We start from the raw sequence: 21,554 nt of genomic DNA, 5'->3' as shown, positions 1-21,554 counted from the left end.
TGCACATCAGTGTTTATTTCAGAATTTTTCACAATTGCCAAGTAACCAAGCTGATCAGGTGTTCAACAACAGAGACAAGGAAAATGTGGTAAATATATACAATGGTATATTTTTCTGCCACCAAGAAAAATGAAGTTATCTTATTTGCAAGGAAATGGACACAAATGGAAATAATCATATTAAGCAAATTAAACCAGTCTCAGGAAACAACATGTTCTCCCATTTTGGGGTCCTAGATTTTATACAGTCACATAAAACGACAACAGAAGTGAGATTGTTCATAGGAACAAAGGGGAGAACAGGGGTGGGTAGGAACAATCAAGGAGAGGGTTGAAAGGAGGCATGCTTAACATAAAACTAGGCTTGTATGAAAATTAAAAATATATTAAATATTAAAAATAATAGTCTTACAATAATAGCTCACTTTCTACTTGTCAATGTCTTTTTATAACCATCATTTTTCATCCTCTGAATTCATAAAGGTAGAAAACTGAGGTGGAGAGAGAATACAGAGAGGCCCAATATAAAGACACTAGTCAGCATCAGAGCTAAGAGTTTGGCTCAGGTCACAACTAAGATCTGAAATGACTTTCAGAGCTGTGTTTGGAAGATAGGAGGAGAATAAGGTGCTAACTTTTAAGTTTAGAAGTAAGGTAAAATAAATCTTCACAGTTCAGAAACCTGCCATTTACTCAAACTTTCAAAGACTGCAAAGTATCTTCCCCAGGGTTTTTATTTGTATATGTATATGTAAAAGACTTCTATGTATTCAGTGGCAGACAGCAGTATGAGAAAAGATGGTCACTGGTTGGGCTGCAATCTCATTTTATCTGTATTAGCCAAGGTCAGAAAGATTTGTTCCAGTGTTACTTGTTTGAAAGAATAGTCTTCTAGATTAAACAGCATTTTAGCTTCCTCCATAATTTCAAATACCTTAAACAAACAAACACAAGGCAAAGTTATCACATATTATCTCTAGGTAACCCTTACCCTACTATACTTTCCTCAACCAGGACACAAAGATAAAGGATGATAGAAAACAAAAGGGGAAGGTGACCAGAAACATAAAAAAAACAGCTATCCTATATTCTCCCTCACAACTCTGCTTACACATGCTTTTAGACAAAATCTCTACATGTACCCAGGCTGGACTCAAATTGCCTCAAAGTACTGGGACTGCAGGTCTGCCCATCCATGCATCATACTTAATTATCCCCACTTTCTTGCTAAACATGACATAATAATATAATTTAGGGGTCAGAAGATTCAATTAGTTAAATTCAGGTGGCTTTGGAAAAAAATAACTCAAAGTTTCTAATTCTCTGATAATTGCATTTCCTTCATACACTTAAGTCCCAATGTTTTCTATTTATCCTCTATCAATACGTTAGACTGGCATGAATTTTACAACCACCTTTCCCCAGCAGATTTCCTTGCTTGGAATATAGTAGCCAATGATTCCTTGAAATTCCTGGTTTTTGATGTTACCTAAGAAGAGAAAGATTTTCAAGAAGTTAGTAATAGAGAGGATCATAGTGTTTCTTTTTAATAATAATAATAATAATACAGCATTGTTTTATAGTGTTGCTAACCTGGAACATGCTATATTGCTTAGGATGGCCTGGACCTTGCTATGTAGCTCAGGCTGATCTTGAATTTAAGGCAATCCAAATGCCGCTACCTCACAAGTTCCAGTGTTACAGGTATGCATCACTACACCTGTTTTTGGATCCTACTATTTGGTAGTTTTGAAGAACCCCTATGCAATGTCTATTTCAACTGTCCACACAAATGGAGAGAGACTATGTGAAGTTAATACAAGAGATGATATAATCCTAAGACTGTAATCACTAACAGGGATGACGCAATCATTTGCAAAACCTGAGATTTAAATGAATCTTAGTGTTTGGTAGCAATGCTGTTGCCATTTCTAATTAGTAGGATCCACCACTGGTGGAATTAACTGGGATTAAAGTGTTTTAAAGAGAAGCTAAAATAAATGTCAGTAAGAATGGAAATTCTTTTGTAATGAATTCATACACAGAATTAAGAGTAGCTTTAAAGTTTTTAAAGTTTTTTTTTTTTAAGTGTGAAATATATTAAGCACACATAAATAGGGTATCAGAGGAGATTGTTATTATGAAGAGTTTATGTTGTTTCTTTTTGAAAGTGTGTCATTGAACACAGGCTTGGAGAGTTCATAGCCTCACCCTCATTCCATTTCTCCCTCCTTATTTTGTTTGCAGTTGATGATGTAATCTCTCAGCTTTCTGCTCTGGCTGTCTGTTGCTATGTTGTCCCATTCATTATGGATTTTAACTCTCTGAGCCATAAGCCAAAATAAACTTTCCCCTAGAAGTTGTCTTAGTTATAGTATTTTATCATGGCTAAAAGTAACTAACATATATACCTTGGTGACTTACAGTAAAGAACCACAGACCTGGTTTCCTAACATACTTTTAATAGTCTTCTATGTCTTGACCTTCAGTTATAGTAATGGATTCATTCTTTAAGTTCTAGCTATTTTTCTTCACATAGTTAAATGCTCTATTGCACATACTTTGATCTTTTTACCACACTGATGACAGTGACTACTCAAGTTGGAGATCTTTTGGTATAGTAAGAAGGTTTGTCCCCTGAAATTCATGCTAAAGTTTAGTTGCCATTTTAATAGTATTAAGATGTGAGCTCATAAGGATGTGTCCCCTAGGATGACATCAGTGGCTTTATGAGAAGAGGAAAATAGATGAATATCACCAGTCAGGCTTGGTCTGTCTCCCCACGTGAATACTTATGCCATGTTATGTCAGAGGGGGAAAAGGCCTTCTTCCATTCCTGAGTGGATGCAAGATCTTTAACTTCCCAGCATGCAGAACTGTGAGCAAAGCAAACTTCATTCCCTTATAAACTACTTCAGGTACCCATTCACAGCAATAGAAAATTGACTAAGATATTAATCAAGCCAGAAGTATTAAAAGGCATGTTACATCCCTGCTTAGTGATCAGAATACAGTTGTGGAATCAGAAAGAAACAGAATCCTGTGATAAATGATGGTGTTAGTGTGCCATGTATACGGAGATGAACTAACTGAAGTTAGCATATAAAATTGAATACATATACAACACAACTCCTGCACTGAAGGCTCAAGGAACACATATATATATATATATATATATCGAGAGAGAGAGAGAGAGAGAGAGAGAGAGAGAGAGAGAGAGAGAGAGAGAGAGAGAAGACTGTAAGAGTCAGAAGACCAGGAAGTCTCCTGTGAGATTGTATCTCTTAGAAATGACATGGAAGCTGTACTCATGATACTTCACCAGTAGAGCTGAATAATGGATGTATGAGAAGAGATGCTATTGTAGAAGGGGAGTTTCAAGAAGTGTCACCCCTAGAAAAGAACTACAGGAAACTGATAATGGCCGAGAGAGTCTTCCTTAGGGATGAGCCCTCTAAGTGGTTATCCAATAAAGAGTGCTCAGTCCTCATACATACAAATCACAAAAACAGACTAAGTAGATTGTATTTATATGTTTTCGTGTTTATACAACAGTAACACTATCAATAATAAAGGATATCAATTAGAGAGGAAATGAGGGGGCATGTGAGGGGTTGGAGGGATGAAAGGGAAGGGGGAAGTGAAAGTGGTAATTATATTTTAACTAAAAATATTAAAACCTCAAAAACTGAAGAATAGCTTTCCTCTTTGACCCCCATCTACAATGGATCAGGAGGCTCTTCTCCTTCAACTGTTCTCTTCTCAATCCATCCCATTTTCCCAGCCTCCAGCACCAGCAGGCATTCCTTGGAAACATATCAGCTGAACAGGCCATGGAAATAGGTAATCTGACTGAAGACCTTCACTACTCCCTCTCCTCCAAATCCAATCCCCAAATCTCATTCATAGCTGTGCAACAGAGCACCCACTGCAGCTCCCTCATCCCCCTGCCCACATCTTCAGTGGACTCCACAGACCTCCCCCTCCCCACTTTATCCTAGTCCCTAACTCTGCCAGGGAAGCAGGTGGGCTGACTACAGGTCTTTCTTTTTCTGTTCCTTCATATCTAATTCCCCAGTCTCATCCCAAGCTATAGCAAACTTTCTGGGGTGACATCACTTCATTCTTTTTCCCAATTCCAAGCAGATCCTGATGGAACACTCTTCTCCTCCTTCCTGTGAACCCTGTCAGACCACTATCCCATCCTTATTTCTAAGTGTTAGCTCCCAATACCTAGAAACACTTTTTACCTGGAACCTCCAGTGGCCATATATACCTGTCTGGTCTACCAGACAACACACAGCCACAACACTCTCCAAAAATTCAAAGAGGAAATAGAAACCAAGGAACAAAATACTCTCTCAATAAAGACACAACCAGACAGATATCAGCACCTAGAACTATAATCTTCCCAATCCCAGATGCCTAGATGCCACTGTAAAAACACAGTAGCAGCCACTATAGCACAGCAAACATTCCACAACAGTCCCTGAATATTCCAATATAGCTGAAGTATAAGAAAAAGACCTTAAAGCAATGTGAATGAAAACGATAGAGGTCCTTAAAGAAGAAATTAATAACTTAAAGAAATTCAAGAAAACATAAATAGTGGAAGTAAATGAAAAAACTGCTCAAGATGCAAAAATAGAAACAAAGTCAATGGAGAAAAACAAATAGGGAATTCTGGAAATGAAATATTTAGGATTTTGAATAGGAACTATAGAGGCAAGCTTCAATAGAATGCAAGAGAGTATTAGGTGTTGAAGACATGATGGATATATCTGTCAAAGAAAATGTTAAATTAAAATAACATTCCTGACACAAAATATCCAGGAAATCTAAGACACAATGAAAAGACCAAATCTATGATTAATAGGAATAGAAGGAGGAGTAAACCTACATCAAAGGCACCAAAATACTTTCAACAAAATCTAGAAGAAAATTTTCCTAACCCAAAGACAGACATGCCTATAAAAGTATGAGAAGCTTACAGAGCACCAGATTGATTGGACCAGAAAAGAAAGTCCCCTTGGCATAAATGATCAAAACACTAAGCATACAGAACAAAGAAAGAATATTAAAAGCTGCAAGGGAAAAATGAGAAAGTAACATATAAAGACAGACTTTTAGAATTACACCAGATTTCTCAGTGGAGATTCTAAAAGCCAGAAGAGCTTGAACAGATGTCCTGCAGATTTTTAAGATACCACACCACAGATGCCAGTCCAGACTATTATAATCAGGAAAACTTTCCATCACCATAGATGGAGAAAAATAAGACATTCCACGATAAAGCCAAATTTAATCTACAAATCTAGCTCTATAGAAGGTTCTAGAAGAAAAACTCCAACCTAATGAGGTTATATTACAACCATAAAAATACAGGGAATAAATAATCTTAGACCAGCAAAATCAACAGAAGGGGAAACTTTCACCACCACCACCACCACCACCACCACCACCAACAACAACAAAATAATAGGAATCAACAAACATTGGTCATTAATATCTCTGAATATCAATGGTCTCAATTCCCCAATAAAAAGTCACACAATAAACTTCAAACTAAAACTAATCACAAGAGACAAGGAGGATACTACATATTCATCAAAAGAAAAATCCACCAAGTTGACATTTCAGTTCTTAACATCTATGCGTCAAATACAAGGGCATAAATTGTTGATAGCCTTTGTCATTTATTACAGGATGTAACAATTGATAGTCAAGGTGTCAAACCACAAGAATTAACTTCTGATGGAAACTTGTTTTACAAAGTCTATGAGATATATAGATTCCAGAATATGTGTTGCTTCTGCCTGTAAATTTACACATGTGCTAACCACATTCTTCACAGCCTGTATATGTGTCTATATATCTCATGAATAGTTTCCCAATCTCCTTGGCATTTTAATCTGTAGATTACCAAGAAAATGGCTCTTCCTTAGCTGCATTATCTAATATTAATATTGTTAGCCTATACAGAGTTTTGATGCATAAAATAAATACAAAGAGATGCTGCCCGAGTCAGGAGTCGTAAGTTTCCAGTAAGAGTTGTCAGAGCACAGCTGAAGAAAACAGCTGTATGGTAGCTTGACAACAGACCTAAGTATATTTTTTTTGAAGTGGGGAAGTAGATGAAACTGAAATGTTTAAGCTCATAAAATAATTTCATAATTTGTACACATAAGAAGCTTGTCTATGTGATTTCAAAATTCTTGAAACTAAAGCCTTTTTCTTTTCCTAAATTTTAAATTTGCAAGCTGCTTGCTTTGCATTTCAATCCTAGTTCCCTCTACCTCCCCTTCTTCCCTGCCCCACCACCAACCCTCTATCACATTCCCTTCCTGCTTCCCAGGGAGGGTGAGGCCTTCTAGGGGAGGGGATAGAGTCCGCCATGTCATTTGGAGCGGGGGGGGGGGGGGGGCTAGGCCCTCCCCTGTGTGTCTAGTCTGAGAGAGTTTCGGTCTATGTGTAATGGGCCCCCAGGGTTCATTCATATACAAGGGATAAATTCTGATCCACTACCAGAGTCTCCATAGATGCCCAGCCCTCCTGACTGACACCTATGTTCATGGGTTCTGGGTCAGTCCTATGCTGTTTTCCTATGCTATTAGTCTGGGGTCTATGAACTCCCCCTTGTTCAGGTTGGCTGTTTCTATGGGTTTCTTCAGCCTGGTATTGACCCCTTTGCTCATCACTCCTCCCTTTCTACAACTGGATTCCAGGAGTTCTTCTCAGTGTTCAGCTGTAGGTGTCTGCTTCTGCTTCCATCAGCTACTAGATGAAGGCTCTAGACTCTAGGATGGCATATAAAGTAGTCATCAATCTTATTGTAGGAGAAGGGCATTTAAGGTAGCCTCTTCACTATTGTTTAGATTTTTTTAAAATATTTTTAGAATTCAAAGAACTGTGGCATTTATTAGGAACTTTGGAAGAAAAGAAATGCAGATTTCTAAAAATACTGATTTGAATAATCTTTCCTTTTAAATAAATGAAATAAAAGCGAATATGCTTAAATACCTCAAAAAACAAAAAAGCAAAAAACAAAACAAACAAACAAAGAACAAACAGCTGTAATTTCCCCAGCTGCCAAGATAGCCACCTTACACTATCCAGTGATAAAAAATTAAAGGTAGCTTTTAGATCAGACCAGGTGCTTTACTAATTGGGCTTTAAGATAAACTATTCACAGAAAAATACAATCTTATTTACAAGAACATGTAGCCAGCTGTATGATTTGTTGAGACAGGGTAAATAGTAAACTAATTGCAGTGCTAGGGACAGTAATCAACTCAGCATGGATTCCTAACCCCAGTTATGTGGCCTTTGTTTAGACACCACAGGAAAAGATTTCCTGACCGGCTAGGGCCAGTTACAAAATATAAACTAAACTTTATAGTACTGAACAAAAGTTACAAGCTTCCCTTCCTATGGTCAAGGGTTGCATGCAGGTCAGCAAATCACACCTTAAGGTTTAAAATGCTTTTAATGTCACTGTGCCTGGAAGAATGCTGAGTGGGCTCCTCTGCCATGCCCCTCCCACCCCTTGCCCCTGCAGCCAGGGCTGCTACTCTCTCTACACACATTTGTAAACAAATAGTCCCCAGTCCAAGAAAGCCTGACCTTTAAGACCACTAACCACAAAATGTTTAAGATGTTTTATACACTCAAAAGTATAGAATACAACACACAATTTCCTTATTTCTCTTATTTGTTTAGTTTTATAAGGCTATCTCTATAGATAATATAACAAAAAAATACTTCTCCTTTTACAATTGTGGTTTGCAACCTACTAATAGGGAGTTAACTGAAAGAAAGTGATTTTTTCTTACTATCTTGATTTACTGTACTGTGAGTTGTTAGAATGACTCTGTTTCTTATGATTTACTTCAAAAAATGGTATATAACCTTCAGATGAATGCCTGCAAGATTTTGTGGGTCTTTATAAGCTGTGCAGAATAAAGACGCTGGCAGAAATTAGCAGAATGGCAGAATAAGAGAAATTGGAAAAATTCAATATGGCAGATTTCATCTTGAGAGAATAAAGATTGCTAACCATCAACAAAAAGCATATGCTTGATCCATTCTTTCTTCTGAAGTCCCTCAGACAAAAAAAAAAAAAAAAAAAAAAAAAAAAAGGCCCCAAATTTGCTACTCTGTGGAGTTTTTTCACTGAGCCTTGCAAGCAGCCCAGAAGCAGGTTCTTTTTTTTTTTTTTTGTTTTTTTTTGTTTTTAATTTAAATTAGAAACAATCTTGTTGTACATGTCAATCCCAGTTCTCTCTCCCTCCCCTCATCCCCTGCCCCTCACTGATCCCCTATCCCATCTCCTTTCTGCTCCCCAGGGAGGGTGAGGCCCAGAAGTAGGTTGTAAAAGAAACACTACTACAGTGTAAATCACTTCAAAATTCCACTTTCACCAATAGACAGGTCATCCAGACAAAAACTAAACAGAAAAATGCTGTTCAGAAACCCACAGAGACAGCTGACTTGAACAAGTAGGAGCTCATGGACCCCCCCCCCCCAAGACTGATAGCTGGGAAACTAGCATTGAACCAACTCAGACCCCCTGAAATGGGTCTCAGAAGGCCTGGGCAGTCTAAGGGACCTCTGACAGTGGAACCAGGATGTATCCCTGGTGCATGAAAGGACTTTGGGAACACATTCCCCATGGAGGGATACTCCCTCAGTCTAGAGGCAAGAGGGAAGGCCAAGACCCTACTCCAAATGACTTGACAGATTTTGAGGATTCCCTCCTGGAAGGCATCATCCTCCCTGTGGAGTGTGTGTGTGTGGGGTGTGTGTGTGTGTGTGTGTGTGTGTGTGGAATGAGGGGGGGGGTCAGGGAGTATGGGAGGGAGGGAGAGGGAACTGGGATTGATATGTAAAATAAGAAAAAATAATTAAAAAATGCTGAAGCTAGCAGACATTATAAACCAAATGGACATAATAGATGTTTACAGAACATTTCACCCAAACACAAACAAACAGATATACCTTCTCCTCTGCATCTCATAGATGCAAATCACAACAGATACAAGAAAACTGAAATGACTCCCTGCATCCAAAGATTAAAGCTGGATATCAACACCAACAGAAACAACAGAAAACTTACGGACTCATGGAAACTGAATACCTCTTTACTGAATAAAAACTGGAAATTAGCAAGATCTCATAGGAGCAACTTAATAACACACCAGAAAGCTCTAGAATATAAAGAAGAAATCACACCCAAAGGTGAAAATGGCAAAAAACAATCAAACTTGGGGCTGAATTCAATAAAATAGAAACAACGGGAATGATACAAAGAATCAATGAAACAAAGAGTTGGGTCTTTGAGAGAATTAACAAGATAAAAAACAAAACAAAACAAAACAACAACAACAACAACAAAACTCTTTTCCCAAACAACTAAAAGATACAGAGAGAATATTGAAATTTGAAAAACAAATCAGAAATAAAAAGGAGGACATAACAACAACCACCAAGGAAATCCATAGAATCTTATGGCTATACTTTAAAAACCTGTACTCCACCAACCTGAAAAACCTAAAAGAAAATTTCTCAGTGGGTACTGCTTACCAAAGTTAAATAAATATCATATAAACAATTTAAACAAAGCAGTCATTAAAAGTTTCCTAACTAAAAAGCCCAGGGCCTTATAGTTTTAAGACAGAAATCTACCAGATTTTCAAGAAGAGCTAATGCTGATGTTCCTCAAATTATTTTACAAAATAGATACAAAAGGAACGTCTCCAAATTCATTTTATGAGGTCATAGTTACCCTGAAACTGAAACCACATAAAGACCAAACAAAGAAAGTGAATTACAGACCAATTTCCCTTATTAACTTACATGCAAAAATACTCAAAAAATACCTGCAAACTGAATCAAAGAACACATCAAAAGTTCACCCACCATGATCACATAGGCTTCATCTCAGATATGTAGAGATGGTTCAACATATGAAAATCAATAAATGTCATCTACCATATAAGCAAAAATTAAAGGAAAAAACCACATGATCATTTCAGTAGATACAGAAAGGGGTTTTGACAAAATCCAACATTCCTTCATGATAAAAGTCCTAGAGAAACTAGGGATATAAGGGACATACTTAAACATAATAAAGGCAGTTTACAGCAAACCTATAGGCTGTATTAACTTAAATTGAGAGAAACTCAATACAGTACAATACAGTACTTAAAGTCTTAGCTAGAGCAATAAAACAACTAAGGGAAACCAGGGGATTCAAATTATAAAGAAGTCAAAGTATCTTTATTTACAGACATTATGAAGTATGCATAAGCAACCCTAAAAATTCCATTGGGGGAACTCTATAGCTGATAAACACTTTCAGCAAAGTAGCTGGATACAAAATTAATTTACAAAAATCAATAGCTCTCCTATATACAAAGGATAAATGGTCTGAGAGAGAAATCAGGGAAATGATACCTTTCATGACAGCCTCCAATAACAATATAAAGCCTCAATTAATATAAAATATCTTGAGATAACTAACAAAGAAAATGAAAGACTTATATGATACAAGCTTCAAGTCTTTGAAGTAAGGAATTGAAGAAGATATCAGAAGATGGGAAAGATCTCCCAAGCTCATGGATCATTATGATTAATATAGTAAAAACAGCCATTTTACCAAACCAATCTGCAGATTTAATTCAATCTCCTTCAAAATTCTAACATAATTTTTCAGAGATCTTGAAAGACAATTCAAAGCTTCATTAAAAAAAAAAAAAAAAAGGTATCAGGATAGCTAAAATAATCCTGAACTGAACAATAAAAACCAAACAAACAAAAAACTGCTGAAGGTCTTACTATGACTGATTGCCAGTTGTACTACAAAACTATAGTAATAAAATCAGTAGCTGGGCAGTGGTAGAGCATGCCTTTATTCCCAGCACTTGGGAAGCAGAGGCAGGTGGATCTCTGTGAGTTCAAGACGAGCCTGGCCTACAGGACAGCCTCCAAAACCACAGAGAAATCCTGTCTCAAAAAACAAAACAAAACAAAAACCAAAACAACAACAACAACAAAACAAAACAAAAATCCCAACAAAACAAAACAGTATTGTATTGACATAAAAACAGACATGCTGATTAATGGATTTATGTTGACCAAGACATAAATCTACACACCAATAGATACTCAAGTTTTGATAGAGTAGCAAATATCAGAGATAAATTCATAGAAGTTATTAAAATGAGCTTAGTATAAGGGTTCAATAAATATGAATACTATAATTGAAAACATGTAGCAGAACAGTGAACATGACTTAATATAGTAGTCATGAATCCATCACACCTATGTTACCTGGGAAAGTTGTTTTAATAAATCGTTTGAACTCTGCAACTTTATCTCTGTCCTTAGCAATATTGATCTTCACTGTTAGAGTGTATACATGACCAAACCTCTTTCTGACATGCTGGGGGCTGCCTAGGCATGTAAAACTCCCTTTCAGCATGATGGCTAGCCTAGTACAGAGTGTCTCACATTCTTCCATTCTAGAAGGAAAAAGAAAATACGTCTGAGGAGACTCTTCCAGAGAATAAATTCAAATAGCCAGGGTTGGAAGACTTAGAACTGGAAGCCTTGGCATTACAGATGGTCACCACTAAGATCATATTTGGGAAGAGGACATTTGGAAATTTAAAGCAGCATATACCTAAATCCTCATTAAGTTACCTAAATCATGTTTTTTTTTTCTCAGTTCTTGAGATTCCATCAGTCAACTGAGCTCTCATTTAGCAAGTTCACCCACAGTTGCTTCTCTGTAGCTCCTACCTATGCTTAGGTAAGTTTACTGCAATTAATTCCATCCTACACATTGCAGCTCCTTTTAGCTTCTAACCAAACCTCCAATGACTCTTACCTGTGAGAAGTTATGATGATAGCTTTACCAGTCTTACAGATCCATGTAACTGTGTCCCACAGCAGATGCTGAGCCACTGGGTCCATGCCAGTAGATGGTTCATCCAGGAGGACAACTGAAGACTTTCCCATTAAGGCAATAGCAGTACTTAGCCTGCGTTTACTTCCGCCACTCCATAATGTGAAGAACAAAGAGTAACATATGTCATTAATTCATAGGATTGTTTGTTCATTCAGAATTCTGTGCTATGACTCAAAACTGATGATTCAAGTTTGTGTGTGTGTGTGTGTGCATGCATCTCCATGGAGATACGGGGACTCTTTTTTTTTTTTTTTTTTGTGTGTGTGTGTGTGCAAAGATTGTTTAAACATGCAAAAGGCTAACGCCATCCAAGTGGGATATGTTGTTTTCCTGATGTCTGAGCCTTGGCAGAGTGCTAGGTTATTTTAGCCACTGCCTTCATGTGCCAGAGAGATGCTTTGTAGGCATTGGTTCTAAACAGCAGAAGCACAGGATATGTCACTTAATAACAACAACACAATGTCTCACCTGTATGTGTGGATGAGCTGGTTGGCAATGGGTTCCAGGTGCATTGAATGCAGAAAGGTTTCCACGTACTCATTAATGTTTTGCTCTGGGACCCCCCACAGCCTAGAGTACATGCTCAGTAGTTCCCAACCTGTCATGTGGTTCAGCACAGATTCAGTCTGAGGACAGTAACCAATTCTTGACCTAATCTGAATCAAAAAGGGTAATTATGAGCAGTAGATCCATGCCAGCTACTCCACAGAGCAAAAAATCTCATAGGGATGAGGTACAAGATGTGAAGCTGTTTCACTCACACTACTAAGAAATTGTATACTTACAACTCCTAGCAAGAATGGTTTGTTCGTTTGCCTTCAGCATAAAGGAGTATATATTTTTATGTAGTTAGTCAAGTTTATGCTAAAAGAATTAAGGCAACATATCACTTCATGACTAAAGTAGAGTAAAATTTATACTATGAATTCAGCCATTTCAAATGCCTGTTAAAATACTTAAAAATCTTTGAAGGAATATAACAATTAAAACTCTCCCAATGCATTATTAATAACATCCAGGATATAATCTAATTAATTAATTGGCAAAAGATGCATGCAAAGTACCCACACTTCAGTGAATACAGTAGAAACTGGCACTCAAATAGCCACAATACTGGAATAATCAATACAAATTTGAAAGAAACTCTTACAACTATGTTTAAATAAGGATAATGAAAATGTTTGTAATTTAAAAAAGAAAAAAATTGTAGGAAAAAAAACACACTAAAGAAAAAAAAAAAGGAAATTCCTGAGCTAAAAACTTATGTTTGGGGAAGTGCCAAAGTTGCTAACATGCTTCCCATTCAAGCCTGAGCACTGAAGTTCAGATCCTTATCTGTCACTTAAAGAGCTGAGCATGGCAATAAGGGGATCAGGTAGAGCCTGAAGGCTTGCTAGCATGAAACCTAGCCAACTGGTGAGCCCCAGCTTCAGTGAGACACTCTGTCTTAAAAATTAAAGTGGAGAAATGACTGAGGAATATACTTGACACTGACCTCTGGCCTTTCCAAACACAAACACGTGAATGTGTACACCACACACATGTGTATTCTTATGCATGTATACACACAAGTAAAATAATTATGTTAGGAATAAAAACTTCATCAAGTAGCATTAACATGAGATTGGATGTAATTTGAACTTAAAACAATATAAACTAATCAGCATGTGTATATGTACACTTATTCAAATAGAAAGTATGTAGAAAAATGAAGAGAGACACAGCACCTCTGGGGTGCCACATCAAAAGGATGACTATTTATGGAAACAGAACCAGGAAGGGACCAGAAAGAACAGGCAAATGTGTTCTTTTATGAGAGTCTCTGAACTGAAGAACTGTAAGAAATTAATAAGGAAAATGTCAACAATTAAGAAATGTATAAAAGATACAAGTAGACTATATGGGAAAGGAAACTGGTATCTTTTAAAGATTTCCATAAAGTTATATAATTTCACTCATAAGAAGGGAAAAGAAAAAATTGCTCAAACAGCATTTGGAAAAAAATGGACTACGCACACACACACACACCAAAAAAAAAAAAAAAAAAAAAAAAAAAAAAGGCAAAGACTCCTTAAATAATCTGCGGTGGTAAGTGCAAGGGAACAGACACCATCACACATTGCCAATGTGCATATTCACATTCAGGGAAAGCAATTTGGTGAGGTGGAGAAGATAGTGTTTGGCACATAACTATATCTCCAGTAAAACAAAAACAGACCTTTGTAGTTGACTGTATATAAAGGATGTTTGTAGGATTACTCCTCTTTGCACTCAGGAAGAATGAAGCAGTTAGGACAAGAAGTCTGAGACTTATTAGCTGTATGCTATTTACATTGTTTTTATTTATTCCTTAAGTAATATCTTCTTTATTCAGTTTTGTTGCTATATATTTTTAGACTCTCTGTCCTGCCTTTAGGTAAGTACACTCTAGTTGTTAAGTTACAGCTCTGTCTTTATTATCTACTGACACTCCAGGTGTAATTCTTCATTTTCCTTTGGTTGAACATGCAGCTTTCTTGAAACATTTTATCTGCACAATCTGGCTTTTCTATGTGCCGCACCACTGTACAGGCTTCAAAGAACTCCACTGGAAACTTTATGGTTTGAAAATGTTGAAGATCACCAGTCAATTTCTTTCTTGAAAGTTTATTTCTCATCTTGCTTGAGAGAGAAAATTTCATCCAGATTTTCCCTCCAATTCTCCAATTTTCGTGATTTCTTCTTCAGTTCCTTTATTCTACATTTCAATGTTGATAATCTACCAAATTAAGTCTTTATTCTTTCTATTGTACACATTCCTTATAGACTGTCTCATCTATTTTCACAGTTTAGGTGTCATCTGTACTTTGATAAACATCCAATTCATACTACTTTCCTATCATGGGTTCATACTGTTCATTGTATGCTCCCATTTAGACATATCATAGATACCCCAAACACACTCTCACAAGATATTTACTATCTTGGTGATCAGAGCCTTCATCCTCAGAAGTTCAACATAGAAACATGGGCACCATCTTCATTTCTTTGTTTAAAACTCACATGCCAACAGAGCTGAACCCTTTCAATCCTTTCTGTTTTTCACAAACATTTTTTTTTCTAACTAGTTGAAGTTCAAGATCTATGCCAGAGCAGGTTAGATGTAAGAGCTGTTCTCCTCCAGTTTATCTATTTGCAGACACTTATTCTTTATTTCACAGAAAAGGATATTTTCCTCCCCAAGAACTTATCAGGGTCCTTAGCTGTCCACCCTTGTTTCTCAACAATTTGCATGTCTATCTCCTCCATCAAGATACTACTAAGTCAGTGGTTAAGAAGAGAAATACCTTTCTTGGATTTTCAATGACACTATTGCCATCAATAAGTGCAACTCCAGAAGTGATAGTCTCTTCTCCGGTCAGTATTTTGAAAGTTGTAGTTTTTCCAGCTCCATTTAATCCAAGTAATCCAAAGCACTCAGACTTCCTGACCATAAGGGAGATATTTCTCACAGCCTTGACAACAGGACACTTAAAATAAATCTGAGAAAGTTAAAAAAAATACACAAAGCCTTGCAATGTACTGAGACACCAGTCATGAACCACAACTTAATTACCTCAATCTCCTAAAGCTAACAAACTGATAATCTCATGAGAGCACTTTCTGTCCAGCCCTCTATAGAACTGCAGTGGACTAGTACTGCTAGTGGTAAATTCCAGGCAGGGAATATGCTTAATCTCCAAGGCAGCTGGCCAGTGAGTGATATTACCTTTGTAACTTCATTAAGGATCAGTGGGGTATCCTGTGACCTGAGAGATGACAGTGTGAGGACTTTCCTTCTTTCTTGCCTTATGTCTTCATCTTCATCTTTTTTGGTTTGCTGATTAGATACTACAGCCTGTATTTTTGAGACAAGGAGTACACATGTGGGCACTCCATAGAGAATTGGGTTAAACCAACAACTTTAAGAAAGCTAACCAGAGGGTATAATCTCAACGATAGGAGGGAACACTTGGGCAGTTTCTAGGACCCTTTCTACCTGCTTCCTGAACTCTGACATGCAAACATACTTCTGGCTGGCTCCATGTTAGAAGAGTATGGCAGTTTAGATGAGTCAGGACATAATTATATGAAACTATTGTTATGAACATTTTGTAAGAGCCAGGGTCAGTAGAGAACTACAAGGAAACAGTGATTTCTGGACATAGCAGGGAAGGTGCACATATGAACTCATGTGAGTTGTGACAGCATGTACTAGGTCTGCACAAGCTCAGTCCAGACAAAATACAAGCATGGATAGGGTGGCTGGGAGCAAAATCCCAACCCTAGCTGAGGAGCTTTTGGTAATTGATAGCTTCTGGGAGAAGGAGAATTAATTTTCTTTAAGGGTGTGACCACTGGTAGATTGTCCACATTCTAGTGGAAGGCTACACATCCAAAAATATTTGGGCAGCACAAATTGGACCCAATGTGTAGTGAGATAATCACTTTGTCTGTACCCATGACTTTGACCATGCCCATTGGGGCTGGGGACATGGGCAGATGTTACCTGGGGGGAACTAAGTCTGAGGAGGGGGCCACAGGAGCTCTCTTGCTTGTAGCATGGGGACAGGAGAGCATCCGAAGGCATCCTTTAGACCAGGAACCTGCTGGTGTTCATCTGTCGATGTTGTAAGTTATTTCTCCCTGAATAAACATCTATTTAACCTATTTGTTTCTCCTGATCTTTATTAAACCTTAATTCCAATGGACTTAAAAAGTAAAAAGAGGACACAAAGTTGGGTGTGTATGGAATGGGGACTGGATCTGGGAGGAGCTGGGAATAAGGAGGGAATGTCATCAAAATACAATGTATAAAATTCTCAAAGAATATAAAAACTTTACTTAGAGTGAATAGTATCTTCTTGCTAGCATAAGAACAATTATTTCAGTTGTAGCTAATCCCAGGAAAAATGACTTATTTCTTAGAGGACTAAACCCAAGCTAAGATACTTATACCTCAAACAAGCCACAGATCTATTTTAGTGTAATCAGACAACATTTTCTTTAAAAAGTAATGAAAATGAGAAAATGTAAATTCCTATTTTTGGCCGAATGTTGCACTTTCTTTAAATTATATTTAAAGTCTAGTTAGTTACTTACTTGCCTGCTTTTTCTGATTTTATTGTAGAAGTAAAAAATAATGTTACGAAAGACAAAGTTCTTCAGGTTCCAGGAAACAGTCTCTAGGGATAAAAGTAAGAGGAGGAAAACTAAACCCATGGCAGCCAGTGTGATTAGAAATTTTCCAATCCCATGCTCTCCAAAGCCATACACATTGTTCTGAGTATCTGAGGACACAAGAGAGACAGTTGCCTTACATTAAAAACACAGCATTCAAAACGGTGCCCAAGAGTAAGACGTATAAGTAAAAATCAATCTTTTGTCTTTTTTGTTTTGTTTTCAGACACTCATGTAACTGAGGCTGGCATTCAACCAGCTATGTAGTTGAGGATGGTCTGAAACCCTTGACTTTCTTTCTACCTTCCAAGTCCTACGTTCATAGGTGTGAACTTGCTCAAAATAGATTTTAAGTTAGATTTAAGAAATATAGGATATGTCAAATATGTTACTATCTTGGTTTTATTTGATATTCTTTGTTGTGGTTATTTAAATTTGTTGGTCTTTAAACAGCAGCTCACAGCCTGGGAAAAGATTTTCACCAATCTTATATCCGACAAAGGGCTGATCTCCAAAATATACAAAGAACTTGAGAAACTAGTCAACAAAACACCAAATAACCCTATTAAAAAATGGGGTACAGAAATGAAGAAAGAATTCTCAATAGAGGAAATCAAAAAGGCTGAAAGACACTTAAGAAAGTGCTCAACATCCTTAGCTATCAGGGAAATGCAAATCAAAACATCTTTGAGATACCATCTTACTCCTGCCAGAATGGCTAAAATTAGAAGCACCAATGATGACTCATGCTGGAGAGGATGTGGAGAAAGGGGAATACTCCTCCACTGCTGGTGGGAGTGCAAACTTGTACAGCCATTTTGGAGATCAGTACAGCGGTTCCTCAGGAAAATGGGAATTAGTTTACCACAGAACCCGGCAATCCCCCTTTTAGGCATATACCCAAATGATCCACATCCATGCAACAAAGACATCTGTTCAACTTTGTTCATACAGCACTATTTGTAATAGCAAGAACCTGGAAGCAACCTAGATGCCCCTCAATTGAAGAATGGTTAATGAAGATGTGACACATCTACACAATGGAATACTACTCTGCAGAAAAAAATAATGGTATCTTGAAATTCGTAGGCAAGTGGATGGCACTTGAAGAAACCATCCTGAATGAGGTAACCCAGTCACAAAAAGAGGAACATGGTATGTACTCGCTCATATATGGATTTTAGACCTAGAGCAAAGGATCACCAGCCTATAATTCACACCACCAGAGAAACTAGGATACAAGATGTGTTCTAAAGATTCATATAAAGTCTCTCACAGAAGGCGGAAGGGACAAGTCCCCAGAGCACATAGGAAGTGGGGGGGCAGTGAATGGAGAGAGAAGTAGGAGAAAACGAGGAGGAAGAAAGGAAAACATGTGCGACCAGGAAGATTGTGCCCGATTAGGAATAGAAGACAGGAAAGAGAGAGAGAGAGAGAGAGAGAGAGAGAGAGAGAACATAAAAGAGGGAGCCAATATTGGTTTGAAGATAAAATTGAACACAAAGAAAGGTCTAGAGAACTACAAGACTGCTGCCAACTAACAATTTGAGCTTCTGTGGAAAGGCTACCATAAATGCCCTTCCTGGAGAGTGAGATCAACAACTAACTTATCCATGGAGCCCTCAACTAATGTCTGTTGGAAACAGAAGCAAACACCCATACATAAACACTGAGTCGAACTAGAACCCAGATGCAGATGGAGAGGACAAGACCAGGCGGCAGAAACACAGAGACAGCTGACCTGAACAAGGAGGAGCTAAGGGGCCACCAGACTGATAGCTGGGAAGCCAGCATGGGAATGACTCAGGCCCCCCTGAATATTGGTCTCAGCCAGAAGGACTGAGAAGTCTAAGGGACCTAGACAATGGAGCCAAGTTGTATCCCTGGTGCACAAAAGATCCTTGAGAACACATCCCCCATGGAGAGATAACTGCCTTAATCTAGAGACAGGAGAGAAGCCCTAGTCTCTACTTCACATGACCTGCCAGACCTACATGACCCCACCTGGATGGCATTGCCATACATGTGGAATTGGGGTGGGGGGATTGGAGGGGAGGGTGCTTAGAGTGCAGGTGAGAGGGCAGAGAGGGTAAAAGGGAGGGAAGGAGGGAAGGAGGGAGGGAGGGAGGGAGAGGGAATTGGGTTCGACATGTAAAATAATAAATTATATAAAAAAATGCTTTGTCTCCAAAATTTAAGTTCAAGGACAAGTTACTGGGGAAAAGGATTTCTATTTTTGTTTCCACAGAAAATGAAAAGCTGTGGATTCCTTCCAGACTAATGTGGTTTGATCAAGCCAGACCACCTGAAACAGAGTACCAGGTGATTCTACATTCAAAACAGCTGGATAAAGCAGCCTTACAGACTACAGCCAGGATTTCTGCATCTTCTTCGAATCCCCCATGACAGTGCCCCTTACCAGCAGGAAGTAGTTTGGAAAGAACAACACCCAAATCCCCAAATATTGTCTATAAATGTTTGTTTTCATTTAAATGGACTTGGATATATATATATATATACATATATATATAGAAAAAATAAAAACATACAATCAAAAAAATTGGTCTTTTATTTATTTCCCCTCTAGCTTTCCTGTTCTCCATTTTGGTCCTGAGGATTGACTCAGGGGATCAGACATACATCCAGTGCTCAATCACTAAGCTGCACCTGGTCCTTTTATCAGTGTCAGGTAGAAGACAGTCTTACCACATATTTGCTGAACATTTGACCTCCTTCTTTGCAATTTTCTCACTTTTTTGACATAGTTCTTTGAAGCCAAAACTCTTCAATTCTTATATGTTTACTTTTTCTTCTTTGTTCATTTTAGTATCACATCCACTAAACTTAATCTCATGTTGTAAACATTTTACCTCTATATTTAGGTTGTACATTTAGATGACTTGTACACAGTGAATTAAATTTTGTGTGTGGTTGTGGTGAAGACCAATGTTCACTTTTTTGGATATGGAATTTAGTTTTCTCAGCACAAATTGTCGAACAGACTCTTGCTGTGCAGTATTAGTTGAAGATGTGCTACAATTGTTTACGCTCTGGAACATTTGTTTAATGGTGTAAAGATACATTGCATTATTTTATGTTACATTTGTTTAACTCTGTAAAGCTGTGTTACTGTGCCTGCATAAAACACCTGATTGGTTTAATAAAGAGTTCAATCATCAATAGCAAGCGAGGCAGGAGAAAGAAATAGGTGGGGCTGGCAGGCAGACAGAATAAATAGAGGAGAAATCTGGGAGGAGGATGATTCCAGGGGTCAGTCACCCAGCTACACAGCCACAGGGTAAGAAGTAAAGGAAGAAATACAGAAATAGAGACAGGTAAAAACCCAGGGGCAAAAGATAGATGGAATAATTTAAGCTGGCAAGAAATGAGCCAAGCTGAGTCTGGACATTCATAAGTAAGAGTAAGGTGGCTGTGTATTTATTTGGAGCTGGCTGTTGGGTTCTCCAAAATGTTCAGAGACCTACAAGAATGACCCCAACTAACTAAGCATTAGTGGAGAGACTATCCCCTTCCCTGATAATGAGATTGATGACTACCTTATATGCCATCCTAGAGCATTCATCCAGTAGCTAAAGGAAGCAGAATCAGACACTCACAGCTAAACACTGAGCTGAACTCCTGGAATCCAGTTGCAGAGAGGGAGGAGTGATGATCCAAGGGGTCAAGACCAGGCTGGAGAAACTCACAGAAACAGCTGACCTGAACAAGGGGGCACTCATGGACCCCAGACTGATAGCTGGGAAATCAGCATAGGATTCACCCAGAGCCCCTGAACGTGGATGTCAGTTAGGAGGCAAGGGCAATCTATGGGGCCTCTGATAGTGGATAAGTATTTATTCCTAGTATAGGAATGGATTTTGGGGGCCCATTCCACATAGATGGATACTTGCTTAGCCTAGACACATGGGGGAGGGCTTAGGCTGTGCCCCAAATGATATGACAGACTTTGAAGCTCCCCCATGGAAGGCCTCACCCTTCCTGGGGAGCAGAAAGGGGATGGGATAGGTGGTTGGTGGGGAGTACAGGAGGGGGGGGGGAAGGTGAGGTAACTGGGACAAGTAAAAAAAAAAAAAAGCTTGTTTCTAACTTAAATAAAAATCTTTAACATTCATTTATTGTGTATGTCATTGTGTGTATATATGTGTAAGAGCATGTGTACTATGTCATATGTAGAGGTCAGAGGGTAAATTGTGGGAGTTGATTCTCTCCTTGGGAATCAAATCCAGGATGCTATGTTCAGTGGTTAAATACCTTTACCTGTGAGGCATCTCAGTAACCCTTGCATCTTCTTGCCTCTGCTCCCTTTATGTATATGCAGTGGCTGTCTTTATGTATATGAACTTTTAAAATGTACTTTTAAAATA

At 38.1% G+C, this 21,554-nt stretch overlaps 1 protein-coding gene across 1 annotated transcript in view; it reads right to left on the bottom strand.

Annotated features, from left to right (window-relative positions):
* Positions 1 to 715: 715 nt before the first annotated feature.
* LOC127228266 (phospholipid-transporting ATPase ABCA3) overlaps positions 716 to 21,554 on the bottom strand; it is a 116,297-nt gene continuing 95,458 nt past the window's right edge. The window contains exons 23-30 of the mRNA XM_051192828.1: positions 17,092 to 17,279; positions 15,719 to 15,847; positions 15,297 to 15,491; positions 12,439 to 12,626; positions 11,890 to 12,060; positions 11,331 to 11,521; positions 1,415 to 1,488; positions 716 to 933 (exon numbers count right to left, since the gene is read on the bottom strand). Of these exons, the coding sequence (XP_051048785.1) occupies positions 802 to 933; positions 1,415 to 1,488; positions 11,331 to 11,521; positions 11,890 to 12,060; positions 12,439 to 12,626; positions 15,297 to 15,491; positions 15,719 to 15,847; positions 17,092 to 17,279 (1,268 nt within the window). The 3' untranslated portion in view covers positions 716 to 801. The remainder of the gene's footprint in view (positions 934 to 1,414; positions 1,489 to 11,330; positions 11,522 to 11,889; positions 12,061 to 12,438; positions 12,627 to 15,296; positions 15,492 to 15,718; positions 15,848 to 17,091; positions 17,280 to 21,554) is intronic.

This window comes from Phodopus roborovskii, unplaced genomic scaffold (genome assembly GCF_943737965.1).
Source record: "Phodopus roborovskii unplaced genomic scaffold, PHOROB, whole genome shotgun sequence".
Lineage (NCBI taxonomy): Eukaryota > Metazoa > Chordata > Mammalia > Rodentia > Cricetidae > Phodopus > Phodopus roborovskii.
This window is presented reverse-complemented; position numbering and strand designations above follow the sequence as displayed.